This window comes from Psittacula echo, assembly GCF_963264785.1.
Source record: "Psittacula echo genome assembly, chromosome: 5".
Classification (NCBI taxonomy): domain Eukaryota; kingdom Metazoa; phylum Chordata; class Aves; order Psittaciformes; family Psittacidae; genus Psittacula; species Psittacula echo.
In genome coordinates this window covers 61,292,463-61,305,551 of record NC_137739.1, presented here as the reverse complement: position 1 = coordinate 61,305,551, position 13,089 = coordinate 61,292,463, and the positions used below count along the sequence as shown (strand labels likewise).

General features: G+C 42.2%; 1 protein-coding gene across 4 annotated transcripts in view; it reads left to right on the top strand.

The window, feature by feature from the left end:
* The window catches only part of ITPK1 (inositol-tetrakisphosphate 1-kinase), a 149,838-nt gene that overhangs the window by 31,937 nt on the left and 104,812 nt on the right, over positions 1-13,089 (top strand). For all 4 annotated transcript variants that reach the window (XM_080619802.1, XM_080619800.1, XM_080619801.1 and 1 more), the window contains exon 3: positions 4,361-4,385. In XM_080619802.1, coding sequence (XP_080475928.1) covers positions 4,361-4,385 — 25 coding nt within the window. The remainder of the gene's footprint in view (positions 1-4,360; positions 4,386-13,089) is intronic.

Below are 13,089 nucleotides of genomic sequence, written 5' to 3'. Positions count from 1 at the left end.
TGTTTAGTTTTATCACATTCAGACACTATTTCCCCTTTTCTCCCAGAGATTTTCTAACATTTGCTGATATTTTTTTGTTTTTCCTGCCCTGGGCTGGTGATTGGAGTACCAGATCCCTGTCTAGATGATCTTTGGAATGAAATGTATTTTAAAAATAGGGACATCTGTGAATATAGTTTAAAAGTGACCATTTTTCAAGCATCTGTTCGGTGGAAGTGGACAGATGCAGTCTCTTTGACCCAGTTGTGTTGCTCCTTTGGAGAGAGAGGGAAAAAACAGCTCATAATAATGTTTCTTTTCCTTTCAGAAATAGAGACTTGCTGTGGGTTTTGTATAGCCGCTTGCCAATATCAGTAGGCAGGCAGGACAGGTGGCAATGGGAGCCCTTCTTCTGGTAGGCTGTGGCTCAATTTCAAGCTACATGGGAAGAAAGGTCATGGGCAACACCATGAAAGATACAAGAGTAGTGGTCAGTACTCCAGGTGAAATAGCCCTCCTCTCCCCACCCCTCCCCAGGAAGACAGCACCTTTGACTTAGGCATTAGTACCTCAGGAAGCATTCTGTCTCTCCTGGACGTATTCTTTTATCCCTCACTTAATTGTTCTTAGCTGGCTTGTCTTCAGAATGTGCAGTTTGCTGCTTGTGTCTCAGCTACAGTCCTGTACCCATGCAAGCATCTGTGTTTTGCATTGGTGAGAGGACTTTGTTTTAGTATCTTGTGTATGTTAAGTGCATCTGTGGTGCATGTATCAGCATAGCTATCAGAAACCCTATCCTCTGCTAAAGAAACAGCCCAAAAGGACGTACACCAAAGTTGTAGGATGTATTAAGCACCATAGGAATAAGTAGTGGCTGGTCCATGGCTCTGTCAGATTCTCAGAGCAGTTAATTCAGCAAACACCTCGTCTCCATTGAGTGTTCTGCACAGACAGACCCTTGCTGGGGAATTGCTTGTGGCCCACAGCATGCTTCATTCTCTCTGTTTGCTTTTTTTTTGAGAGCCCTATAGTTTTTTGTGTGTAGGATCAGCTTTCTTTCCCTGCCTGTCCCTAAGCCCTTTCATGTGTGACGTGAGGCAGTTCGTGTGGTTAGATGGTGTTGCATGCTTGGTTGCGTAAGGGATGTCTTGCTGCCCTGAGCCTGCAGCTGTGACCTGCCTGGCTGAAAAGCCTGGAGTAAACTGGCTTGGGAAATCTTTGAGACAGAGAGTTAGCTAATGCTAGAAATGAGGTGTGTGGTTGCTTGACATCCAGCTTCTTTGGATACCTTTTGTCTTTAAAATATCATATTTTCTTTTTCTTTTCTTTTTTTTTTTTTTTTTAAATGCTTTTTTGGTTGAGTTTTTTTCCCAAATTAACTAACCCTCAAAATACATATGCTTCTGTGCTTTCTCATCCCCTGAGCTTAAGTATAAAAAGATCTCATGCTTCAGGTAACCAAAGGGGAGCACCCCCCCTTCTGTTCTGAAAAAGGGGAAGACCCACTGCAACAAGCCAACCTTAGTAATTGCTTCCTCCTTCACATGAAGCATGTGTGATATCCTACCAGCAGCAGGCGCCCCTTCTCGTTCTGATTGTCTGCTGCTCTGGCTTCTTCCTTGTCTTGCAGCACTACAGCTGGTTTCCGTAAGTTTCAGTAGATTTGCAAAGTTCATTTTGGGGAAATTATAGATGACCTTTGGACTGACTCTTTCTCAGCCAGCTTGCCAGGACTTTTCTTCTTCAAAGTAGAATGATGCTTATTTAGTGTGTATGCAGGCACAGCAAGAAATGCAGCTTTTGCCATCAGCTTCTGTTCTTCCAGCGGCTCTGGAGCAGTCCTGTCTGAAGCCTGGTGTATTTCAGTGGCAGTTTTGAGTTTTTCAGTTTACTCCAGGGCAAACACAGCAAAAATGTAGCTGGTTTGGTTATTTTAAATTTTAGCTTACAATACTTGGAATGCTTCTGAGCAGGCTGCTGCCCTAATCTACAAAAAATAAACTTTCCTCACCTAATACTTCTTATTTGTCTTGCATAGCTGTATCAAAATCATGGTTTCGACAATTTGGCTATTAACTCTTTCTCTGTGAGATTCATAGTTTCTTCTCAAAACACAGTTGGAATTCCTCTTGCCAGCCTCAGCTGAATCAATGCTTCCCGCACTGTAATGGCAGTATATTAATCACCCACCACTTACAGGCTACTGTTATCTGCAAGAGGGTTTTGAAATTCTCTGCAAGAGGTGCTTGGTTTCATTAGCTTTTTAATTTTCTTGCTGAACAACGACAAGCTCTCTGTTGTGGCTGTGCGTTGCATGTTGCTTCTAAGCCAGAGAAACTCCAGGCTGGTGAAGTGCAAGAAGGAAGCAATTTGTGTCATAGATGCTGATTGATTGCGGGTCCCTTTGGGCATCTTTGTAATGGGCTCTCAAAAGAAAGACTTACTGTATTGGGTGGAAAACTGGAGGAGCCATTGTGTATTCAGCAGTATGCAGCAGTTGCAACTATGGACACCACCACAGGCACTCCTAGATAGAAAAGCATTGAGGGCAGAGTTAGACAGTCCTGATCCATGACCTTGCCCCAAAAGGGTCTTTGATTTTCATATATGGGTTTAGTGGGGATGAAGAAGAGAGATTCCTGTCTTGTGCTTGCTGAGGCTTTTGATTTTTGTGTTAAATTTCCTGTGTCCTCAAAGTGAGGAGAGGGTTCTAACATATTTAAATAGCCTGCTTATACTGGGAGGGTGGCACAGAGCAGGGATACCTGGGCTTTGTGCCAGAGATTCAGTCCTGCTCTCAAGACTAGAGCAGAAATAGTTTGTTTTGCTTGATAACTTGTCAAGTGCAGTGACTGGGCATTGTCTGGCTGCATGTACCTGAATCTCATTTCTCGTACTGGTAAGACAGCCATCTCTACAGATCTACCTAAATCAGCTTTAGCAATTGCAATTCTCAACATTTTGGTCTATAATTAGTAGGCCTCTCCAGTCTCTTATTCCTGGTGTTTCAGGATCACTAGAACTGTTGGTCAAAGCAGTATTCAGAGGCTTGGGCCTTTCTGACAAACCCCAAGTATTTGAACGGTGCTCCAGCAGGAGCCAGCCTGATTACAAGTGTTCGAAGTCCAATGTCTAAACCATTGGGCATTGCACATTCTGGTGTCCCCACATCTACACAGCCCACCATCTGGAACAGGATATCACTCTACGCTGTGTCTGTCTCCCTGGTCACATACCTGGGTGTGTGTCCATTTCTGCCCAAAGCAAGCCCTGGTACTGGGGGCTGATGCACGTAGAGTCCTGTCCTAGCCAGTAGGTTGATGCTTGCTCAGGCTGGGACAATGGAACATACTCCCTTTATGAGGTTGAAGCTGTTTGTGTTTGCTTGCATGGCTGCTTCTGTAATTTATTAGCTTTTTTTTGGACACAGCTACATGATGTAAGGGTTGTTGCCTCTGCTGAGGCCAGCGTAGTTAGGTCCATCTGACACAGTGCAGTACCAATCACCAGCTGGAGTTTTAAATAATTGTGGTTCTGAGGCACTGCTTCCAGAATGGATCATCTGTCTTGAGCAGTGGATCTGTGGGGATATATCTGCAATGGAGTCGCAGCGGGATGGCACATCTGGGCAGGGTGCTCCAGCTGCAGGGCAGTCTGTCTGTTCTGGGCCTGGCCTGTGCCTGTACCCTTTCTTTGTCCCTTTCCCTGCTTGGTTTGCAGAGCTGGTTCCTGGAGCCAGCCTGGATATCTTTGTGCTTGTGATGAAGGTAAGCCATGGGACAGCTTGGAAGTTTCTTGGCAAGGGTTTCAAACAGAGAACAACTGATGCAAGTCACTCTGTATGTGTAGCTCTGGGAAGTGTTCTGCATACCAAGATGTCAGGAGTAGAGCAAGACTGTAAATAAGATGATAAATGGCTTTAAGGTGCTGTGTTCATTCTCCCTGACATTTATACATGTATCTTTGCATCAAAATCAAATAATCTATCAAGCGTGTGGAATGTGCTGTGGTGCAATTCACACACTCTGAGGTCAGATGAGAAATGAAGAGCAAAGTAGAAGTGACTAAATTTGAGATGCTCCCTCCATAACATCACCTCCTGCTAACTCTGCTCACCTGGCAGCTGTATCAGTCCCAGTACTGCAGCTGCTTAGTATGCATTTTGGGTCATTTCTGAGGCCATGACTCAGAAACTGCCAAAGTGCTTCCTAGGCAGGGAATGAAATTGAACAAGTGCTTTCCTGAATTTGAATCAGGTTCATTAGTGCAAATTTTATTGTTTGCATTCTAGTATGAAGCAACCCTTTTCCATTAGTGTTTGGTTTTACATTTTCCCTATGTTTTCAACATTAACCATTCCTTTCTTTTTCTTCTTTTCCAGGAAAAGAGGAGTAGAAGTAGTACAGGTGAGTAAAAAATGTGTTTTATCCTCCCCTCCCCCACTCCTCCCATTTTCTTGTTAAGAATGTTTAAAATGCAGTCAATTAGCTGTCAGCATGACCAGGGCTTAATTATTTTTTCTTTCTTTTCCATTCAATTCACTCCTTTGGATACTGTTTTTGGAAAAAGAGTATCCCTCTTTTGTGAAGTGTGTGTTGAGCCCATCTAGTTTCAGCAAGTGCCCTGGTTAAAGTGGGAGTGCAGTTAGGCTTTTCTTGTGTCTGTTGATAAGTAAGATCTGATAGTTGATTAGGTGATGTTACTTAGTGTTTATTGCATGCATGGACAGTCAGGCTTAACAGAAGCAAGAGCTGGCCTTTGAATTAAACTATGGCAGAAGGAATGTTCTTGTAACACAGTGAGAAGGGAAATGATACTCAAGTGCCTTTGAGTTGTAGCCTATCTACAGATAAGTTCAGGTGTTGGCTACATTTGTTCTTTCCCAGGTCTGAAGGGTTGTATTTCAGGCAAGATGTTAATTAAAGGATGATGGCAACTTGGAAAAGGATTACAAGGACAGCTGTAACATAGAGCACTCTAGCCCTAAAAAATCGAAGGGGAAGCATGCTCTTTCCTTCTGGCTTTTTCTGTGTACTTAGAAAAGCTGTATGTCATAGGTTTCACTCTTGCTTATGCTTATCTAGTGATTGTTTTGACTCTAAAGTGGTCAGTGTATTCTTCACACTTGTTTTCTCATGTCTCAGTAGCAGAGATGAAACTGCCTCAATAGAGAGGACAGAAGAGAGAGGAGGAAAATGGGGTGTTACCCACTAGTAGTTGAGGCTGCCCTTAAGTCCATGTGAAAGGTGCTTCTCAACACCAGCAGGGAGTAGAAGAAAAGCACTTAAAAAAAAAAAAATCAGAAAAGTCAGGTCATGTTATTTTAAAGAATCCACAGTCAGAAGACTTTAAAAAAAAAAATCCCATTGCTAGTTAAACTGGATAATGTCTTTCAGGTATTTGTGGTGTCTGAGAGCTGCATGGTATTACAAGGAAAGAGGGCATGTCCTTTTCTGGCTGCATTTAACCTTTCACCACTACAACATCATCTTCCTTACTTGTACCTCATATTGCTCAGACCTGTGCAGCAGCTTCTTTCATGAATTGTGATTGCATCTCCATATTAATAAATACAAACCAGCATTTGTGAAGGACAGCTTCAGAAGCAGCACAGGAAGAAAGCTAGTCTGTATTTGTGTTGCTGTCTAGGGGACACTATTGTTTTAATAGTACCCCAGTGTATTACAATCCAATGTCTGCATTTATTATATGCATCATGCCTGCACGCTTAAGCAGCAAGGTAGCTTGTATGAGATGAATTCAATGATGCACTGATCAGCTGAGCAGAGGGCAAATTCCATTTCACCTTGTAAATTAAAATTTCTGTCCTTCTATGGGTTACCTGTTAGTTTTCTGATGTTTGTGTAGCTTAATGGCTAGTCATCAGATTGACAGAAACTGATTGGAAGAGATTTCTTTATTGGAAGAGCATTTTGGGAAACATTTGAACAGAACTAGGTAGGACTTGGTGTAAAAGTAGTTCCTGGTCTCAAATTTTACAGCATAGTTGAGATGTTAGACTAACGTATACTGGGAATTTGTGCCCCAGAGGCACACCTCAAAAGCACTGATGCCTGCTGCAGGATGGCTGGCTGTGTGCTTTCCCTCACCTATCATTTGCTTCATGTATCCTGATGCATGTACTAGTAGCTATTAGGGGATGTGTCAGAAATGGGCCCTTTCTTCATCCAGCATTACTAGAAAGCTTTGCTTGAGTCACCTCACATGATCCATGCCACTAGCCCTTCTTCTATATGGAGGATGTCTCGGTGTCGATCTGCTGGACGAAGTTTATTTGACAGGGAATGTCATTTTCCTGTGTTAAACAGCAGCATTTCTTTGATTTATTTCTCCTCCTCCTCCTTGAAAGAAACCATCCTGTTCAAGAGAAACCAGCTCTTACACCTGACAATAGACAAATAACTCAAAACACAAGAACACACAGGCTGTTAATCTGTTTTCTTCTTTACATAAATGTAAAGTTTTTCTGAATGTAATTGTGCTTTCAATAGTGAGTCAAAAGCTAAGGTTCGGTTACTGGCTTTCAGATAGCAAAGCAAGATGGACTGGCATGTGCGGACTTCTGTGAACAGACTCCAGATCATTCTTTTCCAAAGATGTTTCATAGGAGCAGGAAAGGGTTTCCTCCTACTAGAGGGAAGTCTTCAAAGTCTTCAAATAAGCACTTGTGTGACTTCTGTTTTCTTCCTGCAGGGAGGAATTATTTTTCTTTACCTAGACTGATTAAATCCTCTTGTTTTGCTTTCTCAAGGCTAATTGTGCTGTACAGATTATCAGTGTGCTGCTGCTAGACAGCAATTAACATTCTGTGACTTGTGTTCAAGTTCTGTGTTTTGTCTTGTCTCAGGCTTTCTGTTCCAGCAGCAAAAGTGGTTCCAGCTTTCTATTTTTCTTGAGTGGGGCAACATACACATTCTCCAAAGAGAAATAATGGAAGAATAGGACCGGCAGTGGGATGCTAAGCAGGCATGCTCCTTTATCCAACAGTAAGACATTATTCAAGCATCACATTGAAAACAAACAAAGAACCTCTCAACTTGTGTGGTGATAAATAATTGGTTTTGGTTGCTTTGGGGTTGGTTTTTTTTTTTTGGTACAAATACTGATTGAATTCTAACATAATGAGAATTCACTGTGAACTCAATGCACAGGACCTGAAATGTGTGACATCATATAGTACAATTGAATAACATCCATCAAGCTATCTGGCTTAAAAGATAGTACAGTAGGTGAACTAAATGAAAAGCTTTCAAGGTTATGAACTTTCCAAAGGCAGTATGAGTCTGCACACAAACATTTGGGAGTATGAATGGGTTAGCTCATTTCTGTTTTTCCAGTGGGCAGCGTTGGAACTCTTGAGAAGCAGCATCTTTAAGATGTGGCAATGTTTTGGATCTAGATTTGCTTTCTGCAGCTTAAATCCAAGTCAGTGGGGGGCAGCTAAATACCAGTCTCACATTGCAAGGAAAAAACCCCAAATGTCTTCCTGGCTTTTAAATACAGGTTCTTAACAGAATACTGTGCTACATCTCTAACCTTGTGGCAGTTCATTTGCTTCATTTTTTTTAGAGTAGGCATCACCCAGTATCAGGGTGCTTTTTGTTCGTGCCCCATGAAGTAAGGAAGCACTCTTCTTCCAGTTATGCAAGAGGGCAGACTGAAGGATGACCACTGGCTCCTGTAGGGAACCTGCAGCAGTACCAGCCCCAGCACTGTTGGGAGCTGTGCTGGCAAACCTGAGTGGCAGGACCACAAGCTGCAGCGGTCTCAGAAGGGGTCAGGACTTCCCTGTACTGTTGTGTGGGACACGAAAGGGAAGAGCAATTGAAGGTGTTCAGCAGACCTGGTGTTGCTGGCTTTCTTCCAGCAAAAAGACAGCACAAATTCAGCTGCATTTAATCTTAAGGCTGCATTTAATATATTCTTGTATTCTTAAATCCTTAAAGTATTCTGCTCTTGCCATTCCTGTGGCAGTTACATACCTCCTCTTTCTTGCCAGCTCTTCCCACCCCTCACAGCTACCTGCTCAGCTGGAGCAGCTTCATCTGGTGGCCAGAGGAGGACTGGAGATGCTCTGAACAGGTGACAAACATGACCAAAGTCCATCTGCCATGGTCTGTGGGCAGTTACTGGGTAGATAGAGGCTGAGGCAGAGCAGCTCTTGCACTGGCATTGGGGTGACTTGCCAATAAATGCAAGTATTTAAGATACCTTTAAGATGAAGTATTTCTTAATAATTTCTTTCATCACTGTTTCAAGGGAAAGGCTGCCTCTGAAGTTACGCAGTGGGTGTCTGATGAGGCATTTACTATTAAAAAAGACCCTATTTCCTATCATGGAATTTAGCAAAGAGGGGCTTTGGGTAGTTTCTAAAAGGTAAAGCTGTTTCTGATCTTTTTTATTAACAGCTTGGTTTTGTTCAATTTTACCCGTCCATTCCCCAAATCAGTGTAGGGCGAAATTTAGAAGTGAAAATTGTCAATTTTTCTTTACCCAGTAAAGTATCCAGTTTCTTATGACTTTGTATGCTGGCAAGGGAAAGGGAGAACATCTCCATCTACCTTGTTTTTCAGGAAAAATTTGTTTGGCTTACTTTGAAGAATGTAAGATTGAAAACATGTGCAGTGAAGTGGAAATCATCACAAGTACCTCTGATGGGGACATGCATTTATTTTTGTTTCACAATCTATGCAAATCCAGAATAATTAACTGCAGCCCTTTGGCTTCTGACAGATTGCCAGTTTGGTCTTTGTGTGACAGAGTTTGGAGCCTTTGTATTTCTCGTGACTTCAAAGCCGTTTCCAGCACCTCCACACCCAAGCTTTCCTAGGGCTCTTGTTCCCATTTTTTCTAGTTTTAAAATTCCCCATTTTTGGTGGGTATTTTTGCTTTGAATTAACACTAACACTCTTTTGTATTAGAAAGATGTTCTAGTCAGTTGGCTATAAAAGTGGGATTAGTCATCGTATTTCAAGCTGCACATTTTTTAATAGCAGTGGGATATGGAGGACAACATGTTTTCTGATGTGGAACAGCTGATAGTAGTAGTTACAATGGTGTCAGCTGCTGTTTTGTTTTTCCTTCCTGCCCCCCCCCAGTTCTCTGGGTATTGAGATAGTGAAATCTTCTACTTTGGAGCAGAAAACTGTCGTTTGAGCTATGGGGTTTAGTGGAGCCTGTGAAGGAGAATCGAGGGTCCCCTCCTCCCTTTTTTAATTCTTCAGTCAAAGTAAAATACTGGTGACAACAGTTTCCAGTAATCATTGCCAGGGAAATGTTGTTTTCTTGAAATGTGGAGAGGTTTATTTTCACATGAAGTATTAATGGAATAAGCTTGGGACAGCAGTGTTCTAGCCGAGAAATGGAGCTTTTAAAATATATATCTGATAGCATATACAGAAAGATGTGACTGGAAAGCCTCCAAAGCAAGCACGGTTGTTGAGATGTTGGAGAGTTGGCTCTTTAGTACAGGGAGAAGAAAGTTTATTTTTACATGCATGCCAGGTCATCAGCAAAGTGCATGTTCTTCTAAGAATGGCAGTCTGCTTTGCCTTCAATGCATTTTTGGAGACAATGCTACAGCAGCCCTCCAACCCTCCTCAGTCTGGATTGTGTTGGTACTTAGCTTGAAGGTGAGGGGCTGATGGTTAAAATCTTCCAAAGATCCTAATACTTTTTAGTGTCAGTGCTGCACAGACTTGCTAAGGACACAAAGTTGGGTCTTCCAAACAAGTATAATAATCTCAGCGTCAAACCCAGAAATAGCAGGACCATGGAAGAGCAAATCCTAGGCAGTGTCCTGTCTCTTGTTCTTCTCAGCAGGGAGGATCCCTCTACGTGAGATCTTCTTGTTGCTTAAGAGGCAGCATTACCCAGCAGGAATGAAGCACAGTTCCAGTGCAGGGAGAGATGGTTTTGGCATGCTTCTATATATTGCATCAGGAGACTGGTCAGTTGGGTACAGTGTGGCCCTTTCTGGTCCAGTGGGGAAGAATAATACACACACATCTGTTGGGACAGGGAAGGAAGAGAAGACTACAGAACGTTTCCACCATGTGGATTAAGCAGATTAAATAAATAAACACTATCCTTAAAAATTAGACAGAGTAAGCCAAACAAATCAAAATGCATTTAGATTTGATCTGTTTTCACTCTTGGTGCATGAGAGAACCATGAAGAAATTTTTGTGGCTCAGAGTGTCTGGTTTGACTGCTTGCTTTTGACACTGAATCCCAGTGGCCTAGGAGAGGTCTTGCAGAAGTCACCTGGGTGAGTGAAAGTATTACTAAGACTTAGAAATCTGTAAATAATGTGTAATGAATGGCTGTCAGACTTGAGCTTGTGTTGCTTTGGCCCATGGAGCCAGCTCTGCTCAGCCCCTTTGTCTTTTTCTGACTTCTTGATATGTAGTGATGAGGCAGTGATTCCTAACAGTGCTAAAGGCTGGGAGCTGGGATGTCCTGGGTGGAAATCCAGTTCCTGTGGGACCTCTGCCAAAGATTTTGGTGACTGTAATGGGGCTGAGATGGCAGTGGGGAGTTGCCTTCATTGTCAGTTAGTCAAGGTTCTTTGGGCAACTCCCTTACAAAATTCTGCTTCTGTTTCCTAATGAAGGTAATATTCCATCTAGTGGAATGCCATTTAAGCTGCTTTGAGATACCTGAATGGAGGAGATGCAGAGTAAGATGAGTGTGTGAAGGAAAACAAGACTATTAATGGGGGCTGGTAATTTCTGAAGATTGCTGTTGTACAATATTCTTTTAGTCATCAGTGTGCAAGTGTCTTCCCAGATAGTTCTGTGAACTGCAGAGCTTCATAAATCCCTCCTCAAGAAACAGTATGGATAAAAATAAGACCCCAACAGAAATGGTGGGGATTAAAACTGTATTTGCCTCCTTTTGGCTAGGAATATTTTGCAGCATAGAGTCCCAGTCTTTACACAAAATCGCAATTAGACATTGATTTTATTAATAATGATTGTTGCAGTGGTGCCTATGGAACAGCAAAGACCAGGCTTTAGTTTTGGGCTGCATGAAACAATAGGATTATTTGTCTCACTGTATGCAGGTGTTAGGCATGGTATCATGGAGTGTGTTTCATTGGAGTGTGTATCATTGGAGACGTGTCTCAGGAAATGCTTTATTTTCAAACCAACCTGTCTCATTTACAGTTTGCTGAAACAGCAAAGTCGGTGTTGAAGTACAGATATGCATGTAGCTCTTTTGACCTTTCCTGAGGTTTTTTTCTTGAAGTAGGAAGGATGGGGAGTTAATATAATGCCATGCCCCGCGTGGCTGTATGTCTGACCCTGGTACTGAAGTGTCCTCTCCCAGATGAATTGCCTCATCCTTTTGGGAGGTGAAATCATGCAGTTCTCTGCTTGGGCAGAGCTGCAAGCTCATTCCTGTGACAGCAGTTGTAGGCTTGTCTTCAGTCCTGGAGTTTTGTTCCACAGGGACAGTGATGTTCCTTTGGGAGCAATGACTCTGATGTCCATCATAGCTCAGACTTGCTTGCTTCAAACCAAAGCTTTATAGAGAGGATATCATCAGAACAGTAAAGGAGACCATTTGTATACCTGCCTTCCTCGATGAGGGTGCTGGTAGGTCTGAACTTCAGGAGGACTCTGCAGAAGATCAGTGGAGTCTGGGGAAGTCTTTTTAGTATGTGTTGCTGACTTCCTTTTTCCATCTTCTCTAAAAGTTACTTAATTCCTTTGATCTGAGCTGTGACTTGAGATAATTGTATCTGGAGATCATTGTATGCTTGTTTGCTTTTATGGCACTTCATGATTAAAGGAGATAAATGTATTCATGTCACAAGATTGAATGGGTTCCAATAAAACCTGGTGCTTAAAGATGTTAAGTACTAAAGTTTATTAAGTTTTCCTGTATTTGATCTTTAGCCTTAAGTTAGAAGAAGTCTTGGCACGTGTACTTCATCTGCCCCTGCATAAAACAGGGCACATTCAAACACAGCAAAACCTGGAAATGTTTTCCTGTACCTGATTACCTTCACAAAACTATAGCAGAAGAAAGCAGAGTGACTTCAACTTAATGGGGACAGCTGAACATCATTTCCCCTCTCCCTTTCCCCCCCCCCCCCCCCTTTTTTTTTTCTTCAAGGGACACTGTGTTTTAAAATGATGGCTTTTGCTAGAAGGAATGTTACTCACTTTAACTCTGCATTTCTGGTGAAAGCAATATGTGTGTTTTTTCTTTGGCAGCAGTGTGGACCTCTGCTGTATGTCTAAAGATAGGCAGGTCAGGTAGAACAGGTTTCTGCACTTGCTATAGATGTTTTCTATGCCTTTGGTTGTTACTTTGCAGTATCTCTCATACTGACTTAGCATATCGATGGAAAACACCCATGGCCTTTTTGACTTCATTTTTAATCGCTGTCTTTAGTTTTTGAGAACATTCACTGCTAAACGTAATTCTGCACTGGTATCAAAAGCAATGCAATTAATAGCTTAGGGTGGGTATTGTTGAGTATAGGATTTCAGTCCAAGGAAGAAAGGAGACAGGAGAAACTTAGGTGGTTACAAGCATAGTTTCTGCAAAGGGAGGTAGAAGTGGCTTATGAAAAATGTGTGTTGCTTTAATATAAGGTCAAGTTTATGGAAAATTTGAGAGCTGTGGTATGTTAATTTTTTATTTTTTTTTTTTCATCCCTCTTCGCATGATGTGTCAAAAATGAGACTGTTGCTGCAGCCTCCTAGATGAGATTAGTGTGGTTCTTTACTGGCTGTGCCAGGAGCAAGGGTGGGCCAACCACAGTTAATAAATGGATTGAAATAGTAATTGGTATGATCTGCCCTAAGCAGTCCCTTAGCAAGTGGTGGAAATAGTCTCTCTTTCGGCAAACTTCTTTCAAAGAGAAGATTGAGGGCTGGAGTTAACTTTCTTCCCATAGACAGGAACAGAGCCTGAGGACAACCCTCCTCTGGCAGGCTCATGTGAATGCATCTGTGTTGCTCAGATTCATACCAGGGATGATACTTTTAGTATATTTAAAAAGACAGTGTGCTATGTCAGCAGTGAATCTATATAAATCCCAGAGCCAGAGGAACCACAGAAACTGCTGAGC